This window comes from Lissotriton vulgaris, chromosome 3_1 (assembly GCF_964263255.1).
Source record: "Lissotriton vulgaris chromosome 3_1, aLisVul1.2, whole genome shotgun sequence".
Lineage (NCBI taxonomy): Eukaryota > Metazoa > Chordata > Amphibia > Caudata > Salamandridae > Lissotriton > Lissotriton vulgaris.
In genome coordinates, this window is record NC_141689.1 from 945,142,837 (window position 1) to 945,165,338 (window position 22,502).

The window sequence follows — 22,502 nt, forward strand, 5'->3', positions numbered from 1 at the left end:
CCTTATATATCTCTTCTAGGACCGGAACTAGAACATCGGAGTAGGTTTGATAAAACTCAACCGGTAGCCCATCCAGGCCTGGCGTTTTGTTTCAATTCAGGGACCGTATGGCGACCCGGATTTCTCGCTGTGTTATGGGGCCACCGACTTCTTTTCGGGCATCCGCAGACAGGGTTGGGAAAGGTATACCATGTAGGAACTCCGCCACTCGGACTGGGTCCTCCATAGGGAAAGGAGCATACAATGTTTTCAGGTGGGCGTAAAACGCCTCATTGATCTCGGACTGCGTATTGACTACATTGACCGTTCCGTTGCGTATCCGGGTAATCACCGGAGTGTCCGGACGATCCCGCAATAAGCGGGCTAACAGGGTACCTGATCTGTCTGCTTAGGCGTGTTGCCGTCGTAGATATTCCCTATGGTCAATGACCCGCAGTGTCTAGGATGTCCGCATGGTCAATATTTCCTGTCTGTAGGTCGCCTCGTTTCTCAGTTTCTATACTTGCTTCCCTTTCCAGCGTTTTCAGGCGGTCTTCGACCTCACAGTCTCTTATGAATTTCTTGCCGGGCCCCTACTAGTTGCCCTATGGCGGTCCCCTGTACTACCGCTTTCATGGCATCCCACACCACTAAGTTGGACGTCGCAGAATCCCAATTTTCAAGAAACTAACTGTTCAGGGTATTTAACGGGGACGTTCGAAAAGGGCCATCTTCCAAGAGCGGTGGGTCGAGTCTCCAGGTAGGCACCGGGCTTGGTACTCTGCCCCAGAGGAGGTCAAGTGTCAGTGGTCTGTGGTCAGAGAAAGTTTTAGCTAAGTATTCCATACTGCCAGTCTTCGTCATTAAGGAGCTAGAGCACATAAACCTATCTATACGTGTGTGCAAGTTATGTACGGGGGAATAGTAAGAGTACTCCTTATCGGTCGGGTGTAGCCCCCGCCATGCATCCACTAGACCCCAGCGCGCAGCCCAAGCCGTAAACACCTCCGTCAATTTTGTAACCCCAGCCAGTTGCAGTGGGGGTGCGACCTATCCAGATCTATGTCTTAAATCCTGTTCCAGTCCCCTCCTAGTATGCAGGGGATGTTGGCCCAGTCGGACAACACTCTGCTCACCTTACTCAGATATACCTCTTGGTCGAAGTTCGGGGCGTATATACTGCCTATAACTAACAACGTACCATCTAGCGTGCCCTTCACCATAATATATCTCCCTTGGTCGTCCACTCTCCTCTCTATCTCAACAAAGGGCGTCTCGTGTCGAACCCAGACGGTTGCCCCTCTAGAGAAGGCAGAGTATGTCGTGGAATAGATAATACCTCTCCATCGTTTCCTTAGTTTCTGCGCCTCTGCTGTGGTTAGGTGTGATTCCTGTAAGAATGTGATCTGTGCATGTTGCCTAAGAAAAATCGTGTGGATCCGGTGCCTTTTTTGAATCGCACCAAGCCAGCGCACATTCTAGGTGGCAAATCTATCTGATCTCGGAGTGTCAGTAGGACTTTTTTGTTACATTCTATGAGTGTCAACCTGGAGACCTCTGCCTTCCCTTCCCTAAACAAAACTAACTTGGCGCAGCATTGTAACGTTGCTGAGCCGAACAAAGGAATCATAAACGTAATGAACAAAACACAATTGCATTCGCTAGTGGGGGGGGGGGGGGCCTAGCGCTGCTCTAGTTAGCTTAACTGCCCCATTGGGTGCCATGGACTCTACAGTGAACCAACCCTGGGGCAGTCAGTCCAGGAGTCTGTTCTTCGTTACCATCTGGAGGTCCTTTTAGAGGGGGTATATGAGCTTAATAGGGGTGGAACTGACCAGGAAGGCCCCATCACTGGGTTTCCCACCACTAAGAGGGGAGTTTCCACCCCCCCTCCCCCGTAGTTCACCCCCTGATACAGATAAGTACAGTTCCCCAGTCACCCTCCCCGGATTAATCTGCGTATTAAGTTTACAAGTGTAAGTTATTTATCATCAAAAGGATACTAAAAGTCAACAAGCGTTCAACTAGAACTCTTTCCGAGCCGTCGGTAATTGTATTCCGAGAGGCCTCTGGGCCGCCATCAATGTCCATTACGTCCAGCCACTCCTCGACGTCCGCCGGGCTCTCAAAGAAATGCGTCTTCTTATCACATACGATCTTCAGCTGAGCTGGGAACAATAGCGCGTATGTCAGCTTGGTCTTTTGAAGTCTCTTTTTTACCTCCTGGTATGAAGAACGCTGTTTTTGTACTAGGTTGGTGTAATCCGGATAAAGAGACACGCAGTGGTTCTCATATTGTAATAGGGATTTCTCTCTCCCTTTTTGGAGGAGGGCATCTCTGTCTCTGTAATTTAATAACCGTACTATCAGGGGGCGAGGGGGACGTCCAGATTTAGGTCTTCCTGTGGGGACGAGGTGTGCTCTTTCCATGCAGAAATGTGATGAAAGGCCCTCTGCCGCAATATGGTCTCGTAACCATTGTTCCATGAAGTCCGCTGCGTGGGTCCCCTCACAGCGCTCCGGAAGGCCAATAACGCAAATATTGTTGCGGCCTTCCGCGTTCTACGCGCGGTCATGTAGTGATGTTACTTGCTGTTGCAGTCGCTGAAGCGACATCGTGTAGTCCGACACCGTCTGAGTGAGGTCAGCAAGCGCGAATCTGTGTTCTTTGACCCGGTCAGCCAGCTTACCATGATCAGCCCTCAGCAGTGACAGGTTGGTAGTGAGAGTCCCGAGTTGCCGCTCCATCGCTGTCCTAGAATCTCTGATCTCTTTCAGTATCAGATCTAGTTTGTCCGATTGTTGTCTCTCAGCAATGCCCGACCCCTCCAGCTCCAGATGAGGCTCCGCCATTCCCTGTGGCCAGGGCTTGTTGTATCCCAGCCAGGCCATCAGGCTGTCCAGAGTCTTCGCTCCCTTTCGAACCATAGCGAATGCGGGCAGGTGCTGACCAGCCTTTTGCAGTATCAGACCGCGTTTCTCTTTAAGGGTCTCTGCGCCCCCTCTCACAGCGATCCCATGTCTCCGGGGCCTCTCAATTGCAGTTTTCTGCCCTGGGCTCTCCCACTGTCTTGTGTCCGATCAGGGGGAGGCCTCCTCCTAGGGCTCGGGCCGTTCTAACCACACTGACTCTCTGTCCCGATATCCCTTGGGCTGTCACCACATGTCTTCCCTGCTGGCCTCCAGGGGCGATCCGGGGCAAAGGGAGAAAGAAAACAGGTGAGGTGATGACCAGCGGGGGGAAGTGGGGTAGTCAATCCCCTCATGCAATGGACTCAGCCTCCTCACCATCCATCTGCAGGCACAGGAACTTTCCCCCGTGAGGCACCGGCCGTGAGAGCCTCTCACTCCTCAGCTCGCTCTCCGGTCCCACTGAATCCCTGCCGTTCCCCACCTCCGGCCAGCCCCGGCGATTCCTGCAGTTCTAGGCCTCACTCAGCCCCCCCGGGCAACTCAGCCCGCGTCTGCTGTCCTCTGCGCCACAGCCGCCGCCATCAGTGTGCCGGAAAACACCACCCTTCGAGACGGCAGCCGCCCAGCACTCAGCGCTCACTCCGGTGTCCGCTACGCCCGAGACCGGGCACCTCGATTTTTTCCATCTCGCCAGTACTGGCCCGGATTCTGCCCGCACTTTAGTCCCCGGCTTCAGTTATGGAGAAAGGCCGTAGCAGGCCCAGGTGTCCGCGGGGGGCTCCGTCGCTCGCAATTGCCACCGGCTTCTCACCGCTGTCTCCGGGGGGGCGGGTGGGGGTCCCGGCAGCAGGATCCGAGCCCCAGCAGGTGTTACTGTCCCTCCAGATGGCAGAAAGCAGTTTACCCCTGGGCAGCACCGGAGCTCAGGCTTCAGTCAACCACCATCTTGGCCGGCTAGCCTACGCTTTCATTTCAGAGTCCACGCTTGTTTATTTAATTATGCGCGTGCAAAAAGGGCGAGCGTTTCTACTCCCTAATCTAACCAGCATTTGTAATGCAATAGGTCTCACATTTACACGAGTTTGAGCTATTGTCATTCACAGTAACAATGCCTTTTATTTTTGTTTTCGTTTTTAAAACCTAAATAAAAGGCATTGTCATTTACAATGCCAATAGCATAAACTTGCGTAAATGCGAGACCCATTGCATTGCAAATGCTTGGGTTTTTTTTTTGCCTCTCGGGGTCTTTGAGGCCGTGTTGAGCGTACAACAGATGGCGTATTATAGTTATTACCCATACTCAAGATGATCCGTAAATAACAGCCATACGGTTGAAAAATCCACTCTCGCATCCACTCAAATCTGTTCAATGGATATTGGTTACCCAAGACTGCAAACACATTCACCTATATTCGGCTGGATTATTACATGTCTTCTTATGTGCTTTGATTCTTATTGGAGTATTGCAGACAGTTTGGTCAGTACAAAGAACTGTTTGATTTTCAGTGTGCCAAAAACCTCTTTGTAATCCTCAAAAGTCCAACATGCCTTCAAAAGTGAGGGCTGGCGTAGAAGTATAGTTTTTGCTGTTAGCGGTATGCTGAGTTTCTGCTAGCTGGTTCAATTAGGCCTGTACAAGTGCCCAGAGTCCTGAATAGAGAAACGCACTCCCAGATCAAAAGTACCCATGAGCCGTCTGATTATTCCCACTTTAAAGGCAGACCAATTTCTGTCTGGAACTTCCCCCAAGTGCCAGAGACTCTTGTTTTCTTTCAATAATGCAAGAGATGTCCGAAAGCAAGGTTGGTTAGTGCACATCGTGGATTTTAAACATTTTAGCCATTGTGCAGAATATTCATAGAATATTAACACGTACCCTGAACCTCCCTCATATTTTGGATTTCCAAATTTAATTGCTTATCTAGATATCCTATGTGGTCCCACCATTTCTGCCACAATTGATCTATCCGTATCATGTAAACATTCAGAATTAGCCAATCGACACACCTATCCCAGTGATGCAGCTATGTAATATTTCTCCGTCATGTTACAGCCCTACTTCAGATAAAACAGAAGCCCAACTGCAGCTAAAAGCACACTAACAGCATTTCCACCGTTGATTATCATAGGGGGGGGGGGTGGGGGGGGCTTTTTTATCACTTCAATGAACCTCCACTCTTTTAATTCCGGAGAATAAGCGAGGTTTTGGGCAGGCAAATGGCAGGCGGAATTGAAGCAGGATTACACATTATGAGATGCAATGTGAGCATGATATCCCAAGGTACACCTACTACTAAGAGCACAGATATGAAACTGAGCCCGAATTGTATTTTTTGCTGGAAATCATTGGAAGTATAGTTAATCAGGTCGAATTCCTGGCAAGTATCTTTTCTGATCACCATCCTGTGGTTAGCGAATTGAAGATGTAAGGGCATTGTTTTTCAAAAGCAAATTTACCCCTATGGAGTTTTAAGGGGTCTCAACTCAAACTAGATGACTTTAGGAAACTCGTTAAGAGCTCCAGTGAGGCCTATTTTATAACTAATCGAGGCAGTCCGGGTATCCTAGTAATTTTAGATTGTTTTAAGGCAATATTAAGGGCACTTTGTATTTCATGAGATGCGTTTGAAAAGTGCTACGTGAACAATTGATGGACGGAATGCTGAATAAATCATAGATTCACCCCCAGTCAAGAGAGATGGGTTAAATCCATCGTTCTTTTGCTCACCATGCCACCCCAGTTTAGACCCAGCCATATGCAAATCAGTCTGGACCTTGTGCCTCATGAGAACAGTAAAGACCGAACTGCCAAGCCAGGTCCTCCCTGGACCGGAAACAAGCATCCTGGGACCAGTTTCTGGGCATTACCCTTAATAAGCCAGGCTAGCTTGAATCCAGTGGCACAGTGAGCAAGGGACCCACGTCTGGGCATACCCATCCCACTTAGGGTGAAAAGTGCTACGCAAGCAATTGATAGACGGAATGCTGAATAAATCATACATTCACCGTCAGTCAAGAGATCTGGGTTAAATCCATCGTTCTTTTCCTCACTGTGCCACCACGCTACCCCAGTTTCCGGTCCTAGGATGCTTCTTTCCAGTCCAGGGAGGACCTGGCCTGGCAGTTCGGGGTGGACTGTTCCCATTGGGCACAGGGTCAAGACTGATTTGCATATGGCTGGCTCCAAACTGGAATGGAATGGTGAGCAGAAAAACGATGGATTTAGGGGTGAATTTATGACGTTGTTCTGCATTCTGTCCATCAATTGTGCTTTTTTGCGTTTGAAAAGGGTATGGACAGATCACAATTTTGGATCTGATGCTACAACTGGGACGGACTGGCTGATGTACCTCAGGGAACGGATAGGATCCAAGTTTAATTTTGCAAAACTATTGATCAAAAACAGATACCGCATTCCACTTTGTAGAGGTAGCAACTGTACAAAGAGGGAAATAAAGCTGGACAGCTTCTAACTTGGCAGCTCAAAAAAAACGGAGTTCACCACAATAGAATTTCTAATCTTGAAATGGTTGTAAGCTCAAGGAACAGAAAAAAACAGTCCTAGGTGTATAATCTGTTTAACGCTTACATAGCTCTATCCTGACCTGCCTCAAATGCAGTCCTTTGGCCAGTTGCCAACACTCAAATTCACCATGACTCAGGTTACTTATCTCAAATCCTCTTTTTCAAAAGTGGAAGTATGACGGGCCTTCAAGAGTCTTCCAAATGACAATGCGGCAGGGCCATGCAGCTTTACTTGTGAGTTGTATTTAACATTTTCTGACTTGCTTCTTCCACATCTCTTGGCACTCATTAATGAAATAGGAAACCTAGGTTTATTTTTGCAATCTAGGAGGGAAATGTGTATGTCTTCCTGTCATTGCACCACAATCGTGTTAAAAGCAGCATTTATCAACTAGCACACTCATCATTATAGTCTATAAGATATTTATAAAAAATTTGGCATACCATTTCGCATCTGAGAGTGTGATGGTCTGGATCAGATTGGTTTTAAACTCTGTATGAGACTGGCGAGTCAGACGCATTATCTAACAGAAGCAATCTCTTCTCTTTCAGAAGAAAGCAAGGGTGGGTTAGTCCTGTTTGTGGACACAATGGATACAAAGATGACATTTAACAGGTGGAATGCAAGGAGCGTTTTTATAAACCATATTGCACAAAATTGGAATGCCATCCCAGGTTGCTATGTTGATATCAAAGCAGTTGACTTACAGTCCATGCCCTGCATGAACGTGCAATAGTGTTCTCATTGTGGTGCCTAGCTAAGGCTCACGTATGAGCCTTCGCACTGCACTGCTGTGGGCCAGCCGCCGCTGGGCCGCCAAACCTAGATTCCGATCTGTATAAGGCAGGCGGTCGCCATATGGCTTTGTCGGTCTGGCCGTGGGCAGCACACCTCCAAAACCATAGCAAAGCCCCAAATCTCATAAATCTAAAATTGAAATTTTATTATTTAAGACCGACCCTAATATTCTGCCTTTAAAGTGTATACACCCTAAGATTAGTCACTCTATACAATACTTGGGCAGACAGATTTGTACAGATCTTGGCAAATTGTGTTCGATGGCTTATACTCCTGTTAAGCACTATTGTTAGGAGGGTAATACTACCACTAGGCTTATTTATGTTTAATCGATTCCATGGTCCCTCTCTAATAGTTTTCTTAACTAATTGACCTAATGTATAATACAGCTTATATGGACAGGGAAAAGACGTAGACTTAGGTGGAAAAAAGTGGACTGGACCTTGCTCCATGAAGGTTGGGCTTTGCCTGTCTGCCCCATATTTCACAATCTTCAGACCTGTAGTGCTTTTTTTAACCATCTTTATGTTTGCTGATGGACTGCTGAAGCACATGGTAACCCCTTCGATGCTCATGACGAGCTCAGCTCGTCATGCAGTACACTGGTCGTGTGCTCATGACGAGCTGAGCTCGTCATGAACAATGGGAATAAATCAGAAGTAGCACAGAGGGGGAATTGCTGCAGCACTGATGGTGTTAAAGAATATTTTAGATCCAGCTAGACATCTATTTCCGCTTGATATCTTCTACCATAATATTTCATATATAAGCCTTTCAAGAGCATAATGATCCAAGGCTTGTGTTTCTTTAAAAAAAAAATGTTGTGCCTCATTTACAGACATAAGCAAGTCTACTGACATAAAAGTTCAAAACTATTACATTAAATGTTAATTTTTATGGGTCTTAACCATCTGCACTGTGAATGTTCTTCCACTCCCAGTTTTACCTCATTGATACCATGGCCCCATGTACCTTTTAGTGGTTGGAAGCTTGACCTTAAACCCACCCACACTTCCTCCCTTTGTTCCTAATGCCAGAATTCACTCATAGGCATCCCAGTAGGGGACACCTGGTATAAAATCAGCCTCATTCGTTGCTAATTAAGCCCATATGATCTGCTTATGCTTGCCACATTTCTCTACCCAGGAATACTAACTTAAGCATTTATTCACACCCAACTTAAACCAATTCCCAAACATAATCTACTTCCTTTGTGTATGAATGGCCTCTCTACCAACTTCCACCTTTCTCTGTCTCGCATGCAGCTTGTGTCTCATGTTCACTTAAAAAACAGTTCAGGTTTTGACTAAAGAAAAAACCTTAAAAGTCTGTTCATGAAGTATGTCATAAATTGGCAAGCTTCTTCAGGCACCTGGAAAATTCAAAAAGATCAGCTCCAGTTAATCTAAAAATTGGAGACGACTCTAAGGATAATAGGAGCCCTAGCTTCTTAAATTTGCACAATGCATATTTCCTTCTGCCTTTTTCCAGGTACAGAGGCTGGGTCCAGAAAGATAGAGAAGGTATAATGATAACTTAGTTGTACATTAGCCAGTATGTTTTGTTCACGAACTCCTGAAAGAACATAGTAAAAAAGGGGCGACAGCCCACTTCAAGGAAAAATTACAACCCATGTCAGGGTGAACCCTCCAAGTCAGTAAATTAACCTGACCTCTACCCCCTGTTAGCTATGGCCCTGAGCAGATCGGGTTAACTGCTGGCAATGTATAAAGTGTTTATGCAGTACACAAAAAGTAATAGTCAAAATGCAAAACTATAAAAATCGGGAACTGAATTAGAAAAATAGAGTAAAATGTAATGTTAAACAAAGTTAGAGCAAAATGACAAAAATCAATAAAGGGAATTGGAGATATAACCTTTTTAAGCTTAAGAAGGAACAGTGCTAAAAAGCCAAAGCGTCAGTGATAGTCAGTGGTCTGGATAAAACCTACGTGCAATTAGAGGCTGACCGAGATGGTGACCAGGTTGGACACACCAACCAGGTCTATCTTGGTCAAAGATTTTTGCCTTCTGATTTAGTCCTTTAAGTCCCAATCAAACACAGGAGTACACTTCGAAAGCCTCCCTAAGACCTCAGGAAAGACACTTGGAGACTCACAGGGTGTCAGGCAGAGGTCAACAGCAGTGTCCAGTCCAGGATGAGTTGCCTCTGATCAGCTAGGTACTACCAGGACAAAGCCTCTTGTAGCCTGTTTTTTTTTTTATCCCTGTAACTTGACCAGGAGGTCAACTTTGTAAGCCTTGCAGTCCAGTATTTTTGTCCTGATTACAAGAGAGTATGTCCAATTCTCCTGGGGATCTTCTCAGGTCATAGACAGTAAGTCGAGCCCTCGTCTGATGTTGCGCAGGTCCCGGAAGTGCTCTAACGTAAGTGCCAGGTTTATGCCTGGCACAAGCTAGCGGTTTGGAATGACTCCTGGATAGGCCCATACAGTGGAGTAACCATTCCCGTTGCCAACACTGCCCCTTTGTGCATTTTTAGGTTTTACCTACAGCTCAGCAAAAGTTTTACTTGGTTTAAAAATAAAGCTTAAATCACCATACTTAGTGTTAACTTGGCATTGGTTGGCTCCCACATTGGTCTCATTTCCTTGCTTCTCACTGGTCAGGGCCTCCTGCTATTTCCACTTTTCAGTCCCTCCGGCATCTGTGGAGCTTGGACCAAATGCAATTTCCTGTGTCTGCAGGCAGTGTCCTTCCTCTGATCGCCGCTTGGTACTGGTATTTTTTATTTTTAATCTAGCACCTGTTAAGAGGGCCTGTGTTTGCAGTCCCTCTCAACCCTCCCTACCCCACCCACACCCTAGTTTGCCCTGTCCTTCCCACCACTCCTGCCTCGTTGTTGACGTATCCCCACATTCATTACAGGTGTACTAAAGTACCCGATAAGCACAAGTAATTGTAAGGAGACCTGGTAATGGTGCCTTCTCTTATATTACCCATTCTCGCAGAGATTCATCTTTTCATGGTGTGAGTTTCCGTACTCCAGAACCCCAAAATGAAAATGTGTGAACAATCAAATCTATTTTATCTGTCTGTTTGATTTAGTTGAGGGGTTTTAATTTTCTGTCATGGTGAGCTATCTCTAAGTGCCCAGCTTTTCTCTGAACGGCTGCGAACCTTATCTTTCAGAGTTAAGGTTGGGGACAAGTGTGATTTATACTAATTTAATTTCTATCTCCTCCTTCAAATAGTCTTGGGCAATGTTTTTGCAGAAGGCTTGTCTTGAGATTTTTGTCGAGGACCTTGCTGAAGAAAATGTGCGTGACGTACGGTTACTCCCTTATCTCTCATGTTTTCAGATTTGATTATAGATTTGTTCCTACTGCTGGAGTCTTACAGTTCTCTTGTGCCTTTTGAGTAAGTTGATTGCAAAACTTAAACCCTCCTCCCACACCAAAGACCCCCTCCCCTCTAAACTTGTCCAAAGCCTCAAACCCATCATTACCCCTTCCTGGACCTCGATCATTAACACTTCCCTAGCCACCGGCTGTGTCCCCACCTCCCTACAACTGGGCCAAATCACCCCCATTCTCAAAAACCCTACTGCAGACCCTAATGACCTTGACAACCTCTGTCCTATTTCCAATCTGCCCCTTCTCTCGAAAGCCCTTGAAAAATGTGTCCTCCTTCAGCTTGACAGACACATTGAACTTTTTAACTTACTTGACCCCCTCCAATCAGGCTTCAGGAAAGGTTGCAGCACCGAAACATTGTAGAAGACATTCACCACTCCCTCGACAATGGCGAATCTAGCCTAGTGATCCTCCTCGATCTCTCCGCAGCGTTCGATACCGTTAACCATTCTGTTCTACTCAAAGTCCTTAGAGAACGATTCGGCCTTAATGGTATGGCTCATAATTGGTTTGTCTCAAACCTGCAACACCGTGCTCAACAAATTAAAATCCACAACTGCTTATCGAACCCCTCCCCCATTTCTATAGGTGTTCTGCAAGGATCCATACTCTCTCCCTCTCTTTAACCTCTTCATGGAACCGCTCACCCTCATTCTCAAACAAGCCGGGATCAACTACCATCTTTACGCTGACAATATACAACTCTACCATAAGATAAAAGCCCTTGCTGACATCCTCCACCTCAACAACACCCTCATCAAAATTCAAGCCCGGTTCCACTTGAACCACCTCAAACTTAACCCTAAAAAAACTGAAATTATTCTTTGCTCCCCAAAAAACAACCAGCTCCCCATTCAAAATTGGATCACAGACCTTAATGCCCGAAACTGCCCCTTGTCCCTAGCCACCTCAGTCAAATCCTTGGGCATCTCCCTTGACAACCGCCTAACTCTCAACTTACATATCAAAAACTCTGCCAAAGGAGCCCTCTTTACCCTCCGTAACCTTAAGAGAATTAAGCCCTTCATCCCAATTGATGATTTTAAACTGGCAGTTCAATCTCTTGTTCTATCGCGCATTGATTACAGCAATGCCATCCTCACCGGAATTCCCAAAACCCACCTGGCACCTCTAAAATCAGTGCTCAACCTCGCGGCCAGGCTTATCACAGACTGCAAACGATTTGACCACATCTCTCCCGCCCTCAAAACCCTCAAATGGCTCCCGATTGAATGCAGATCCACTTATAAAACCGCCTGCATTACGCACAAAATCCTCCACCAAAACACACCGACATACCTTGCTAACAAATTGACCAAAGCAGGCTGCACGCGATCCCAGAGAAGCTCTAACACCCTCCTACTTATCCCCTCCCTTCAGAAAAAGAATTCCACTCAGTCACGCTCTTTTTCAGGCAATTACACACTTATTTGGAATGCCCTCCCAACAGACCTCCGTTGTAACCCGTCCTATCCCACCTTCGAAAAAGAACTCAAACTTCTTCTCCTTAATAAATACGGGGGCTTCTAATCCCTCCAGAGTGGCCTCGCCCTCTCGGCATCCCCTCACCCAGCTGCTCCGCCTACGGCTAGTGACACCCTCCTGCCCCCCTCTCCTTCCCTTCCCCTTCAATCTGATCACCTTACCTCCCCTCCTTGCCTCTCCTTTACCTCCAGTTCCTTACTACACTTTATGACCTTCAGTTTTCTTTCACGTTTTTGTCCTTCCTGCTCCTAGGAATACTATATCGAACCTTCCCAACAAACTGCGACCTCTATATTGTATATCTCATTGTGTTAAGCAATTGTTTTTTACTTTTTTATCTAGTTTAACCTTTATCCTATGTGGACTGCTCATTTATGAATCAACTTTCTGTACTTAACAGGGATGTGGAATTCCTATAGCCCGACGCCCAGGACATATTGTTTGGGGTCAGGGGCAACAAGTTTTCATGTGTATTTTGTCCTTGGGACAAGTAGGCCCAACCCCCTGCAGCACAAACCCTTTGGCTGCCAGTTTGCAGTACCACATTAAGGATCAGGGAAGGGCACTGCCTGCAGTTAAGTTAATATTTGTGTGCATGTGTTAGTGCTGTTCAAACTTGTATTTATGGTTCATTAATTGAAAGTCTTTATTATTAGGGTGAGCGCTCTCAGTAAATGAACGTTCTGACTGCACTACTGACAGTGGTTACAGTATAAAAATGTGTACACAAGGTTTCAAACTTTAGCAACATGAGGCTATGCATGATGCTCACAGAATGCTCTCTGATTAGATGCAAATAGTTGCAGAAGCTTGAAAGATTAATGTTTCTTATCTTTCAAAATAAAATGTTCCTAAAAAATGAAAGTAGGGAAATGACATTTTTCTAAAATACTGTAAAATTTCAGGTACCATTTCTTTGCAGTATCATTTTGTAAAATGTGTTGATGCATGCTAGTATTTACCAAAAATATTCATATTGGAAAGTTTGTGTAACCAGTTTTAATAAAATTATGGAAAACAAAAATAAACAAGTCTTGGCAAAGCCAGTAGGTCTGACATTGGTGGTCAGCTTTTTAGTTTTGGCATTGCGTGACTTGTTTTGGCATGGCTTTTGTAAAACCTTATTGATGTGAGAGCTGCCGGGCCCTCACCATTATAACAAACATTGGGAAACGCAAAAATTGTTTTTGGTCTCAAAAAAGCACACACTGCCACATTAGTTACTGGCACTGAACAAAACTACTTTGTGTACCGATATGCTCCCTGTGAAAGAGCAGAATGCTGTCCCTCACAATGAAGCCAGCCGATTCACAGAGAGAGAATTTTAATAAACACAAAAGGTCTTGGTTAACGCCAGACCAAATTAGGGGCCCAATTATTAAAGAAAGTCTCAAAAGTGCACCTTTGGTATATGGCTTTCGTGAATTCACGGGGTATGGACTGGGGTGAATTCACAAGAATTTCCATTAGTAGGGCAAGAAATTATACTTTTACAAAATATTTGTGAACTGCATTTTAGCATGAGCAAATGTGCATGTGTAGATTTGCTCATGTGAAAACCTGGATGTTTGAAAGTTCATTTTCCCTCTAACTACTTTTTTCCCAACTCTGAAAGAAGGTTTACGTATGCCACTCTCAGGAGTAAATTTCCAACATTTCTCAGTATGGGAAAGATTAGAGAAGATTTGTTGAAAACCCTAAAACATAGTAGGTTGGCACAGACGCAATAGGGTATTCCAAGCCTGAAACTACTGCTTACCACCATCTTCAGTACCAGTATGTGGAGCTGCGGAAACTTGGCAACATAAAATGATTACTGGTATTCAAACACTACTATGGGATATGCTCTGGCATAATCCGAGAGGCTATATAAGAGCTCTTATATAATGAGATTGATGCCATCAATTGTGGCAGCATTACATGGCACCAAAGGGACAAGTGGATTTTGTTACAGGACAAGTAGATTTATAAAGCAACCTGCCCCATGGACCAGTAGATATTTTGATAAATTTCACACCCCTGCTTATACACACTGTACCTGTATTTAAACACCTTTCTGTTACAATTGTAAAGCGCTCTGATACCTCTGGGTCCCGCCAGCGCTATATAAAACCTCTAAAATAAAAAAAATATATATTTTTTTTTAAAACATACGGCTCCAGAATGTAGGTATCATAATCCAGTGGTAGTGTGCCTGCTATAAGTTGATTTTTGAAAAGTAGTCAAGTTTTTTTCAATCCAGAAAATGCAGCTTGATCTTTCTTGAGTAGATCCGGTCTCTCCTTTTCAGGAAGTTCATTTGTCCTTGGATTTGCCTTGATATCTGAATGATTTGTCTAGGTTCTGGTTTTTCATCAAAAGGAGTGTTAGCTTTGGCACTGACATTTAACCTCCCTTTTCCTTTCTCACTATCTAGATCTGCAACCACTTTACATACAATGGGAAATGGGAGCTTTGTGCTGTTGTCAAAGAGCCTTTCTGCTCATCCTTATTAGTATAGATCCTTAAATTCAAGTTATCCAGAGGAGCTACTGAATGAAGATTTGTATCAAACGGTGTTATATGGGCATGGTTATTCTCATCCTTAATAATGTTAGTTTTTAGTACTTGGCCCACTCGCCAAGTGTTGACTGTTCGTTTTCAACCCTGAATCGGGATAACCAATCCAATGCCAAATTTGAATCATGTTCCTGGAAATTCATTGCTCCTGCTGTTATCACATACCTATGCTTTTGCTAACCAGCAGCTGCCTGCATCAGCACCCCCGATTTCACAAATTTGATTTTGACCTGAATTGTTCTCAAGACAATTAATGTCATCAGTTTGTCAATTATTCCCCCATATCAGAGTCTTTGATCTAATCCATTATTAGACTTATCTGTTCCTAGAGTCTCTGAGCTCTAAAAGCAACGCAGAAGGAACAATATACCTACTATTTCAGGGGTAGTAGTGAGAAAATGCAGCTGCACATCCTCTAACATCCTTTACGCTTGGAACACAATTACCACCGAAGATACCATCCGCCTGATGAACTCCATCCACTCAGGATCGCCTACCGACCCATGCCCCCACCACATTTTCAACAAAGCAGACTCCATCATCGCACCCAATCTCCGCGACGTCATCAACAGTTCTTTCAACTCCGCTACCTTCCCGGAAAGCTGGAAACATGCCGAACTCAGCGCCCTCTTGAAGAAACTCACAGCAGACCCCACTGAACTTAAGAACTACCGCCCCATCTCGCTCCTCCCATTCCCTGCCAAAGTCATTGAGAAAGCCGTCAATCAGCTCGCCGCCTTCCTCGAATCCAACAAATCCCTCGACCCTTCACAATCCGGCTTCCGAGCCAAACACAGCACCGAAACCGCCCTCATCGCAGCAACAGACGACATCCGAACACTACTGGACAACGGAGAAACAGTTGCCCTCATCTTACTTGACCTCTCCGCAGCCTTCGACACAGTCTGTCATAACACCCTAATACAACGCCTCAGCAACATCGGAATACAAGGAATTGCTTTGGACTGGATCATCTCATTCCTCGCCGGAAGAACCCAGAGAGTTCGCATTCCTCCCTTCAAATCAGAAGCCAAAGAAGTTATCTGTGGCGTACCACAAGGATCATCACTCAGTCCCACCCGCTTCAACGTATACATGAGTCCCCACGCAGCCATCGCGCGCCAACACAACCTCAACATCATCTCCTACGCAGACGACACCCAGCTGATCCTCTCCCTCACCAAAGACCGAACACAGCCAAAACCAACCTACACGATGGAATGAAAGATGTAGCCGAGTGGATGAAGAACAGCCGTTTAAAACTGAACTCGGACAAAACGGAAGTCCTCATCTTAGGGTCATCCCCCTCGGCCTGGGATGACTCCTGGTGGCCACCAGCCCTGGGAACCGTCCCCATTCCAACGGATCACGCACGTAACCTGGGCTTCATCCTGGACTCCTCCCTCTCGATGACCAGACAAGCCAATGCCGTAACATCATCCTGCTTCAACATCCTACGCATGCTCAAAAAAGTCTTCCGCTGGATCCCCACTGAAACAAGAAAGATGGTCACTCACACACTGGTCACCAGCCGACTGGATTACGGAAACACCCTTTACGCCGGAACCACAGCCAAACTACAGAAAAAACTCCAACGCATCCAAAACGCATCAGCAAGACTCTTATTGGACATCCCTCGGCAAGCTCACATTTCCGGCCACCTGAAAGATCTCCACTGGCTCCCCGTCAACAAGAGAATAACGTTCCGTCTCCTCACCCACGCACACAAAGCCCTCTATAACCTAGGACCCGAATGCCTCAACACGAGACTGTCCTTCTACACCCCCACCCGCCAACTACGTTAATCCAACCAAGCCCTCGCCGCCATTCCTCGCATCCACAGATCCACCATGGGGGGGAAGATCCTTCTCCTACCTGGCGGCCAAGACCTGGAATTCTCTCCCCACCCACCTCCGCCTAACTCAGAACCACCTCTCCTTCAGAAAGCAATTAAAAACTTGGATATTCGATAAGTAATTACTCCCGCCTCCTCAAGCGCCTTGAGACCCTCTGGGTGAGTAGTGCGCTATATACATTTTTGAACTTGAACACATTCTAAATGAAGTATATGGCCGCATAAAAACAAAATTTCGATATGATAATGTCCAATAGTAATTCAAGTAACTAAGTGGTGCTGTGAGCAAACCAAAAAACATCCTGCTACCATAAATGTTCAGTATGTATTCTATCGGAATTGGGGGGCCTATTCATCTTTTTACATGGCTGTTCATATCACCAACTGTGTATTTGTGAAACTTATCAAATTTGTTTTGTGTACTCTTACTTCAAGAATATGACTATTGATTACTGACTACTTTAGCACCCTTTGTGTAGTGTGCCCCAATCTTTCTGTGTCATAGAAGGGAGGAGCTATTCAACTCTGGCAAATCAGTTACATTTTTATTTTCAAAAATCGTTGTTGAGGTTTTCTTAATGCCCAGTGTCTCTTTAAATTCCAGTACAAAGGAACCTTGTGTAGAAGTCTGCCTAGAGGCTCTTCAGGAACCGTTTTAAAACCTTATGAGTCCCTGCCAGTAGAAGGCCTCCTCCACTTCCCCCTCTTCTCACACCCCGTGTAATTTTCTCTTAGTTACACCTTTGTGCTGTCCTCTTTTCCACGCTCGTTACCATCTGGAAGAGCTTCAGTACTGGCACACTTCGGTGTTTGCCTCAGTGTAGCTATTCAAAAGTGGACTATTTTCCCTGCTGCCTCTCTGGGCTGGATATTCTACCTCTCAAAACCACCACATAGCCATCCTAGCTCACCTCTGTGGCCGAAGCCGACATCCCCATGTGTAGCTATCGCTCCCTAGTGCACTCCCGTGAACTGGCAGCGTCACCTGGCATCTGCTTCATGCCCCATGTGAAGTTCCATTCCACTCCTCAAGGTTGTCAGACCACTCTTTTAGCGGACCCACTAAGAGTGCTGAGATGCTGTGGGCAAAAAAACTAGGCAGTTGTTCTATTAGAAAAGCAGGGTGAAGGGCAGAGATGATTTTTTCTGCGTTGAACCAATCAAGAAAATACACGAGTCTGGAAGCGTCAATTATTTGCAATAAAGGCAGTGTAGGTCTCTCAGGAGCTTAGGCAGCACACTGCTCAGCCAGCTTGGTCCCAGTACCCATGTACTATGTCAAAAACAATATTGAAGATCTCATTTTTTTCCGCACAGGCCACTCGATTTGTTCTTTAAATATAATTATATCAGTTCTTCTTCGTGACTGTTATGAAAAATTCAATGAATATTCCGTAGAGAGCAATTGTCATTTGCATAAACTATACCACAATGTCCCTTTAGGAGGTTAGGGTCTGATCTTGTTTGCAAGTACACTTTTTTATGAAAGCCAACTATTGGGGAAATAATTTTTTCTCAAAGGTGTAGGAATCTTAAGTTTTTTCAATTTTTTTGGAGAGTTCTGTTTGTTAGATTAATTAGTATGCTCATGTAGTGTCAAGTGAGAGAATTGAGTTGATGCCCTGTGAGCTACCATCTTTTGTGTGATTTGCAGTCCCTATATACATATAGGCCGGTCACAAACTATTAACCTAGAGGGGAAAGGCCCTGTGTCACAACCAATTAAAATTCTGTTAAGACGTTCCAGCGCTTTGATTAATTTTAATTTATTTGAAATAAGGAGAGTTATACATTTATAATGAGCATGTACATTATGTATAATTGTATCAATTCTAACATGTTGCTTTATATTCTTTACTCTAGGTTTCAGAATCCGCATTATTGATGGGTGGACAGCCATGTGTAGAAGCAACAACCAAGAATAATTAACTGTTTTACAAAGCATTGTGTAGAGGCAACAACATTTACCAAGGGTGATCACTCGGTTACAAAGCAAAATATGGAGAATAGTCATTCCTTGACAGTTCATTTATCTATTTACTGTTAGAAGATGAGTTTTCTTGTTCAGAAAACATCTCACAAGAGTGTGGACAATGTTTCTAGCATGTCTAATTGGCAAATTCGAAAATCATCACAATGTGACCAACACGAGTGAGTAACCAGCCCAAAGACCTGATGAAAAAAAAGCATCTTAAATAGAATGGAATACGTAATGCTGAAGCCACTGGGAGCAGCAGTATATGTATGATTTCTGGAACGATGATAATGTGTTGCTCCGGTGTGCTTTTTTTAGAGTTGACTAGAAAGAGGTGGAGTCCTCCACCCTACACTTCCTCGGATCATAAATGAACAACTTGTTTCTCTCTCCGAGGAGCCCACCTTTGTGGATCCAATGCTCCGAATGGCCTGTGACCTCTTCAGCTGCTGCCGGCTAAACCCAGTTCGTGATTCATGGTGAAGCAAGAGTTGCCCAGGTCAAAGACTGAGAACAAAATGAGAACCTGCAACAGCTTTACATTTTCTGTGTAAACAGTCAAACACTACCCCTTTCTAAAATCGCTGACAAGCGCCTAAGGGAGCCCAGCTTCTGCCCCAGATAAAGGGATGACTGCCAACTCCTGCAAGACTTGTGTCAGATGTTGCACCAGATCTGTGATCATTGTATGCCGAACCTTTGCCCACACGAAGCGGCACCCACCACTATGCATGACTCTAGTCCAAAGGTTTTGAGCTATTGGAATCAGTGATATAATGAGGGAAATTCTGTGAGATCTGCTCAGGTTTCTTGGAACAGCGTGGAGGTGGTCGGCTAGAGGCATGCACAGCCCCCAAAGGCACTATGGCTAGTGGGGGCTCTGACAAGACCCCAAGCGAAATATCTAGTCATACAAGTAGCAACTCCCAGCAGAGAAGAAAACTTGCTCTTATTTGCGATCAGTGTAAGATGAAGATGCAGCTTGTGGCAGACCTCCTACTACTCTCCAGCGAGACTAGACCAGTTAATACAGAGAGCTTATCTGTCTTTGGAGAAACATTTGAGAAATGCAGGGACACTATCATTGCAAGGACAAAGGGTCTTTCCATACTCACTCATGATGTGCAGAGCCAGCTCAATATGGGACGCTTTGTAGAAGTGGGGGACATTTTAGGAGAAATGGGGGAACTGGTGGTCTCTCTGACTGAATGCTCAGCTCATGCAGCCTACCTGGCTGCGGTGGAACCTCCAGGGGCTCAAGCTGCTCTTTCAGGCCTAGTGGACCGCTATAAGGTAACTAGGTGTAGACACGAGGTGGAACAAAGTTGTGCAATCTTAAAAACCGCACCCTTGCCTGATCTGACCCCACAACTACTTCTGGAAGTCTCTCAAAACATTTCCAAGAACTTGAAGCTTCTGACGGATGCATGTGTTCTTGCCAGCGAGAAATCCAAGGACAAGTTTGCTAAAGAGCAGTTTAAACTCAGTGTGAAATGTATGAGCACCTGTGCTACTGCCCTTCTGGCGTGTGTGAAAGAGGTTAAGACGTCTCCAAGTGAATTGACAAGGAACAGATGCATTTTATTTAGTGGCCCTTTGGTTCAAGCTGTTCATGCTTTGGTAGGCTTTGCCACTGAGCCCCAATTTTTAGGCAAAGCTGCTATTATTAATCCAGAGGGCAAAGCAGTCCAAACGGCAATTTTAGGAGGTGCCATGAGTGTAGTTTCTGCTTGTGTGTTTCTGACTCAATGCCTCAGGGATATAGCCCAACACCCAGAAAGTAGCAGCAAAATCATTGATTATAAGGACCGGTTGAGAAGCTCTGCGTGTGCTGTGTCTGATGGTTGCAATTTACTCTCTCAGGCACTAAGAGAACGATCGTCGCCCAGAACTTTACCACCAGTAAACTCAAATTCTGTGAATTAACCCTAACTTAGAGGAAAATAACATTTTTGATACTCCAAAGAATTCAAGTGGATTGTCTTGGTGCCCTTCATATAAAGTGAACAGCACAGACCGTTGGCTGTTACAACTGTTATGTAAGTGGAGCTTGAATCGTGCTGGGTACAGTCAAGCCTCCCCCACCCGTTGACTTGTTACTACTCATTTTTAAATTGTGCAGGAAAAGGTTACCTCATTTGTTGAATGATTCGAATGCCTTTTAGCTGCTGGATGCGGCTTCTTTGTACATGTTTTTTTAAAACCTCTGTTAGAAGTAAATTGATTTGTGTGGGAGGATTCTGTGGGAATAGAGAAGGGTGTGATTCTGTTTCCATGTGGTTGACTGCGTAGTACAGGATGGGGAATCAGAGATACTGTGAGTGTTTCTAAACTGTACACTATAACAAAAGAAACTTATCTTTAACATGTCCGTTTTATGTTGCATGTACTGGAGTATTTATTTCATTTATTAAAATGTTTCTCAGAAATCCTTTGCTATTTGTGTTTTCCCCAGTTAGTTACAGCCTTTTTATAAAAGTGGTTTATCTTCAGCTTAGAACATTTAAGTTATTGTTTAGCATTTATCTATATGGCATTGCTTTTCTCCTAAGGAATATTTTTTCTTAAGAAGCATTTGTAAACCTGGGTGTGATTTAATTGGTATGGAGAACTGGGAATGCACATTACACACACACTTACTAAAAGTCTAGAGCCATTCTAAAATTGTACTGTATATTCAGTCCACTCCTTAATTAATTGTGCAGTATATTCAACCACATATTAGCATATAGATTTTGATTTTTTTAATTCTTGATAGTTACGAATTTGTATTTGAAATAGTAATTGAATACAGGGTATGAAGACATGAGTATTTTATTTACTGTATTACTGAGTTGTCCTTGTTTCCATCCCATCTCTCGTACGTGGTTGGGAATTGCTTGTGTGCTGCAAGCAAGACTAAAAAAGTCATCAAAATAACATGGTTGCTGTTATGAAGTACTCCCCTTAAATTCTATTAAGAAAAACGTAATCAATTGCCTTTCATATCAAAAACAATGAAAAATGGCTAAGAGCATTACTCTGAACTTGCAAAATATCAGAAATGTGAAATCTTTAAATTGGGAGGTGAAGGGAATAAAAGCAAAAGAAATGCTTCCTGGCACAGGCAAAATAAGCAAGGGAAGTTTCAGTTGTGAGAGTTATCAGGATGACAAAATGTCAGGAGAGATGGAGCTGGCCACGCGTTATAGATTGTCTTGTGCTTGCTTTGAGTGTCCTCAAAAAGGAGATAATGGTCCAGACATGGTTGCTTCCTGGCACAGGCACAATAAGCAAGGGAAGTTTCAGTTGAGAGTTATCAGGCTGACAAAATGTCAGGAGAGATGGAGCTTGCCACGTGTTCTAGATTCTTATGCTTGCTGTGGGTGTCTTCAAAAAGAAGAGAATGGTCCAGACATGGTTGGCTGAACACCAAAGGTTGTTGGAGAGGCTGAAGATGAGACACCAGATTTGCCATACATTACCTTTACATTGGAACTTAAGAATATTGCTGGTGCAGGGGATGGATCAGAATGAAGAAGTGCAATTTAGGTCCAAACGGACTATCCAGTCACTGGGCGGTAGAGTGTCCCAGAGGAGGTGGAAGCCCTCTATCTTGAAGTGGCAATAGATGAAGGAGTTAAGGAATTTTAGCTTTATTGCTGGCTTTGGGCCAGTGACCTTTTGAGGACGAAGAAGATAGAAATTATGTACTCTTTGTGATTGGTAGCAAGTGTGATGGATCTTTCCCAGAGCCCAGAGTGTATGCACGTTTGCATCTCCTGATCTACCCAGGGATATTCCCCCTGGAAAAAAATGGTGAGTTAGAAAAGCTGGAAGAGTGGTTCTTGGAAGTGTAAAAGAAAGCAGTGGATGGTGTGGAGGATCTAACGCTGTGCTGTATGTAATATCTTTCTAGTTGGGGAGAAAAAGGACATTGCTACCTCCTACAGGAACCTAGTGGACTGATGAGGAATAGCAATGGAAAAAAAAGAAGGCCTTCCTTTGGTGGATTTAAATGATGTGTGAAGAGCTTAGAAGAGCTTCTCCTGCAGA

General features: G+C 44.7%; 1 protein-coding gene across 2 annotated transcripts in view; it reads left to right on the forward strand.

Annotated features, from left to right (window-relative positions):
- The window catches only part of TLNRD1 (talin rod domain containing 1), a 34,439-nt gene extending 13,543 nt beyond the window's left edge, over nt 1-20,896 (forward strand). For both annotated transcript variants that reach the window (XM_086961292.1, XM_086961294.1), the window contains one exon: nt 18,356-20,896. In XM_086961292.1, the coding sequence (XP_086817418.1) occupies nt 19,332-20,393 (1,062 nt within the window). In that variant the 5' untranslated portion in view covers nt 18,356-19,331 and the 3' untranslated portion in view covers nt 20,394-20,896. The remainder of the gene's footprint in view (nt 1-18,355) is intronic.
- The last annotated feature ends 1,606 nt before the right edge of the window (nt 20,897-22,502 follow it).